This window comes from Palaemon carinicauda, chromosome 24 (assembly GCF_036898095.1).
Source record: "Palaemon carinicauda isolate YSFRI2023 chromosome 24, ASM3689809v2, whole genome shotgun sequence".
NCBI lineage: Eukaryota > Metazoa > Arthropoda > Malacostraca > Decapoda > Palaemonidae > Palaemon > Palaemon carinicauda.
In genome coordinates, this window is record NC_090748.1 from 50934715 (window position 1) to 50940377 (window position 5663).

A 5663-nucleotide genomic window follows, 5' to 3' on the forward strand; every position below is an offset into this window, starting at 1 on the left:
TCTCCAGCGCTACGGCAATCACCCTGTCTTCTCAATGGGTGCGGTAATCAATATCTGATGGTATATCCCCCCCCCCTCAGTATTCCAGGGATATTGGTGGGTCTATACTTTGTTATAAGCAACCCATCCTAAAGATAATAACAGGTGGGAGACTGCTGCACCTCCATCTCATCCACTACACGATACAATAACTCTGTTAACGTCGCATCCTTCTTTTGCAATCGTATCAGCCTTCTCAGACTCACTGTTGGTAGTAGGTTGGCCAGGGCACCAGCCACCCATTGAAATACTACCGCTAGAGAGCTAGGGAGTCCTTTGACTGACCAGGCAGTACTACATTGGATTCTTCTCTCTGGTTACGGTTTATTTTCCCCTTTGCCTACACATACACCGAATAGTATGGTCTATTCTTTGCATATTCTCCTCTGTCCTCATATACCTGGCAACACTGAGATTACCAAACAATTCTTCTTCACCCAAGGAGTTCCTGTACTATCATTTTTTCAGTGGCCACTTTCCTCTATGGAAGGGTAGATGAGACTATGGTAAGCAGCTCTTCCGCGAGGACACTCGAAAATCAAACCATTGTTTTCTAGTCTTGGGTAGTGCCATAGCCTCTGTACCATGGTCTTCCACTGTCTCAGATTAGAGTTCTCTTCCTTGAGGGTACATTCGGGCAAACTATTCTATTCTTTTTCTCTTCCTCTTGTTTTGTTAAAGTTTTTATAGTTTATATAAGAGATATTTATTTTAATGTTACAGTTCTTAAAATATTTTATCTTATCTTGTTCCTTTTCCTCACAGTGCTATTTTCCCTGTAGGAGCCCCAGGGCTTATAGCATCTTGCTTTTCCAACTAGGGTTGTAGCTTAACAATTAATAATAATATTAATTATAATAATAATAATAATAATAATAATAATAATAATAATAATAACTTGTCCTACGTCTAATGCTGAGTTTTCTCTTTCTTTCAAATCCATTGCTTCCATTGTGGCGGGATGTCGCAATAACAACCCCGACACCCTTAAATCACTCTAACTGACAATAGTCTCCTCAACACAAACTTTCCCCTTACGTTATCAGCAGCGGGACTCTTGGACAAAAAGGGACATAAAAACAAACATAACCTTAAAACTATATTCTTAAAAACTAACACTTAAAACTAGAATCAACTGCATCCAAAAACTTAACACTAATATACAATAAACACCATTCAAATACACACACACACAAAAAAAAAAAAAAATCCTAACAAACTTAAATTACACCGCACACCAACTCCAAAATTAAATATATGTGTATATATAATATCTTATGGGACACCAACACTGTCCTCAACACAAAGCCGAACTGTCTTTTACGCCACACAACCACAGCTTTGTGGTTAGCAATATACTGTGTGGTAATTTGCCACTACTGCCTCCCTGATTAGGGTCCTGGATGTCATCATCGTCATCATAATCATAATCATCAACAGCAATCGGAATATCATTCGGTTCGGGTCATCAACATTTTGGAGTTCAAAAGAGCAGTACAAACAAAATCAATTACAGGCCAGGTCATCAAGTCAATTCCAAAAAAAAAAAAAAAAAAAAAATCTCTCTCAAAGGAGGAATTACAGCTTGCAAATGAAAAAAAAAAAGAAAAACACTTACGAACACCCAACTAACTAAACTATCGCACTACAATCAAAGATAAATAATAAACTGTTCCTATCATTCACAATCACGACAAGCAAATATAAACAAAACTGTACTTACTGTTGAAATATATAATGGCTTACACACTGGTAAAAATATATAATAATCCCGCATTCAAATCACACAGAACTAACGCGTACTGCAGTCAAATCAAAAAGCCATTCACCCAAGACGTTCACCACTGTCGTAACCTAGCTACAAACATAAACAAACAATCTTATTTATACCAACAGTCTTTCTCACAACAAACAATTAATACACTAACTACCTTTTGCTCCCTGACAATCTCTCTCTCTCTCTCTCTCTCTCTCTCTCACTCTCTCTCTCTCTGGATTTGGCAAACAAAAAATGAATAAAAATAAAACAAAAATTAATCCACCACACCATGTCTTCCTCTTCATTCATCTGTCGTTCCTCTTCCCTCGGGGTCTCTCTGGAGCTGTCTTCTTGCATACCATTAAGGGAATCTTCTTCTATTAACAAGTCCTCCAAATTCATCGGTCCTTTGGTTTCTCTTTCTTCTTTCTTCGTTATACTCCTAGTCGTCACACAACTTGGAAACATATATGGGTAGTCCCTCTCAAGTTCAGTTGTAGGACTATACTTCAATGGTTTCTCCCCTTACAATAGGACAAGGCACAAACGGTGCTCCACAAACAGCTCGCATGTCAGTTTGAAATGGCAAATAGGGGTAACCTCCTCAACTCCTATTCCCTTCAAAATGACCAAATCTCCTGTGAGAGACTGTTCCACCAACAGGCGTACACCTCATTTCACTATACTCTGGTTACAACCTGTGTTGCACATTATTTAGACCGGGGTCGGTTCGCTCCCTTCCAGAGCGGCTAACATTCCTTCATAAATATACGGTTTAAAGGCATCCATGCTGTTTGGAATTGTCCTGTTCATGGTGTAAATGTTAGCTGGTTTATTTTCCTCGCACTCCATTCCCAATTGTTTCTTCGTCTTCGCATTCTGTGGAGTTCAATTATCCTTAACCACTTGGGCAACTGCTTTTGGTTGGATTGACCAACATTCCTTACTGATATTGCCTCTCTTGCTACGCTTATAACACACAATGTTAATCTTCTGCACGTCTTTTACAACACCTGAAGGAGGACAATTCAACGATTGTTGCTGTGGTACTATCGCATTCTGCTTTGGAACAGTACCAGTGCTACTTCTGCTGTAACTATTGGACTTGTTCACATTGTTATTACTGAAATGTTTTCCATGGTTCGGCGAATACTTAACACTTGGTTGAAACGACGGTTGAAACTTTATACACAAGGAGTGTTTACGACTGATGATATTATGATCTTCATTTAGCGAAGCGGCTTTATCAAGTTTCTTCACCTCTCTCTCTCAAGTACGTTCGTATATGTTCAGAAATCCCCCATAAAATTGTTCTGGCTCTATCAATTCTTCTAAATCAGCTATCTCTCTCACGTTAGCAGCCTCTACCCATATCTTACAACATCTTCGTACCTTATAAGCGTAATCCATAAAAGTTATTTTCTCGTCCTTCCACAAACTTTGGAATCTTACATTATAATTTTCAGGGATCACCTGATATACTTGTAGCACGCTCATTTTAACTTCTTGATACTCCTTCCTATGCACTGCGTCCTTTCCCAATGAGAACACTCTGTTATGACACAGACCATTTATCTTCTGGCCATTCCATCGTTGACGCAACCATTTCAAAATTATGGAAGAATTCGCCAGGAGCTTCTGTGTATTTTGAAATTAACCTCTGTGCATTCATCATATTAAACACAGGATCGTGCAAAGCAGGGGTCATCGCTCTCTGCATTGCCTACCTTGCACGAGCATTGCTCAGTTCCAACTACCTCGTCTGTCGTGCAATATCTCTTGCCTCTTCTTTTTCTTTTTCTTTCTGTTTTCTCTCTCTTTCTTCCTGTCTTGCAATTTCTCTTGCTTCTTCTCACTCTCTTTCTTCCATTCTGCGATCATCTTCAACTTAATCAAATTCTCGTCTATCTCTATCTTCTCGTCTTGCTTCCATTTCTCTCGCATGTTTTGCAATTTTTCTTGCCTCTGCTCTCTCTCTTCCCATTCTACCATCATCTTCAACTTCAACAAATTCTCTTCCGCTGCAATTCGTTGAATCTCAGCCTCTACATTCCTGTAAGCTTTCATTCCTTTGATTCCTAGGTCAGCTGATCCTTGCTTCGCTATGAATTTCTGTTCTCTCTCTTTTTCTTCCTGTCTTGCAATTTCTCTTGCTTCTTCTCCCTCTCTTTCTTCCATTTTGCAATCATCTTCAACTTAATCAAATTATCGTCTCTCTCTCTCTTTCTTCTCTTCTTGCTTCCATTTCCCTTGCATGTTTGGCAATTTCTCTTGTCTCCTTTTCTCTCTTTTTCTTTCCGTTCTGCCATCACCTTCAACTTAATCAAATTCTCTTCCGCAGCAATTCATCGAATCTCAGCCTCTACATTCCCGTCAGCTTTCATTCCTTTGATTCCTCGGCCAGCTGATCCTTGCATCGCTATGAATTCTGCTTCAGCATTCTCCAACAGTTCGCGAGCAGCTACAATATCTTCTTCTAACAACTTTCCTGAGTTTATCAATTTAATACTTAAAAATTGATACCCAAGCTCTGAGAAAATTATGCAACTTCCAGACGGCAATATATGAATATCCAAAGGTCGTTTACGTTACTCTCAACATAAAACTCGGTAATTATATAATATGAACTATTCAAAAACAACCTCTTACTGTGGTTCTAGTCAGGGATTGGGAGCAAGCATTGTTAAGAAATACGGGTGATTGAAAAAATACACACTTTTCAGAAGATAGATATATTCTACAAAAAGTCACAATAATACAAAAAGAATTAACACCAAAATTATATTACTCGAAATATCAAATCTGAACAAACCCCTAGACTAAGACGTAGGAAATTATACAATCACTTGTTTCATTGGAAATTGATTTATGAAAATATTTAATTTTGACGATTAATGAAAATAGTTAACACTTTAACACTCCAATGATTAAACCCTTAATGGAATTTACATAAATAGAACTGTTAAACTTACGTCTTTTGGATCACATGAGGTTATCAAACAGATAAGCAAAATAAATACACTTCACTGTATAGCTTAAATCTCCCAGGGCCAGTTACAAAAATTTATATTAAGCAAGAACTTAAATTAACAGTCCAATATAAACAATATATGTTGGATCAAAACGTTATTCACATTTGAGAGGGCACGCACTTGTAGCACTTAAGAGGAGAAAGGAAGTTGGGTCTTTCATAGGGATAGGCTGAATCTCTTCTGCAGTTTATGAATTACTAGGGGCAAAATATATGGACTTACTTATTCTAAATCCTTCTAGGTCCGAGGGTCTGGAAACTTGGGGGGGGGGGGGGGGGGGGGGGGGGCGGCGGGAGGAATGCCTACGGTGGCAAAGTTGCCAATAAAATAAATCGAACAGGGGAACTAACCTTGTTAACAAGGCAACCCTCTCTCAGTAACCCACCTACTCCTTGAAACATTAGAAAAAAAAAGTGAATCTATTTCGAGAAATTTCATGCACATTCTAACCAAATGAAAACATAAAGATGATGTAATGCTTCGTGTTCATTCCTCGTATGTGTCGTACAACATACCTAAATGAGTTACATAAGACTTTGTAACAAAATACGTGATATAAAAAATTAATTCTTAAATATAACATAAATTTACATATACTTACTTGAATGAAAAGTGTGATTAAATAAATGACAAAAGTCTTATGTAATTTACATACCTTTACTTAAACCTACATGAGAGGATCTCACCTTACGAGCTGGCTATATACCTCTTAAATACACAAATGAATTTATATGAATAAAATATTTACTCTATACTAGACGAGCTTCATAAGAATATATATATATATATATATATATATATTTATATATATATATATATATATATATATATAT

At 37.5% G+C, this 5663-nt stretch overlaps 1 protein-coding gene across 1 annotated transcript in view; it reads right to left on the reverse strand.

Moving 5' to 3' along the window:
* LOC137618359 (golgin subfamily A member 6-like protein 6) overlaps positions 1–3976 on the reverse strand; it is a 4810-nt gene extending 834 nt beyond the window's left edge. The window contains exons 1-2 of the mRNA XM_068348527.1: positions 3556–3976; positions 2087–2322 (exon numbers count right to left, since the gene is read on the reverse strand). Of these exons, the coding sequence (XP_068204628.1) occupies positions 2087–2322; positions 3556–3976 (657 nt within the window). The remainder of the gene's footprint in view (positions 1–2086; positions 2323–3555) is intronic.
* Positions 3977–5663: the final 1687 nt, after the last annotated feature.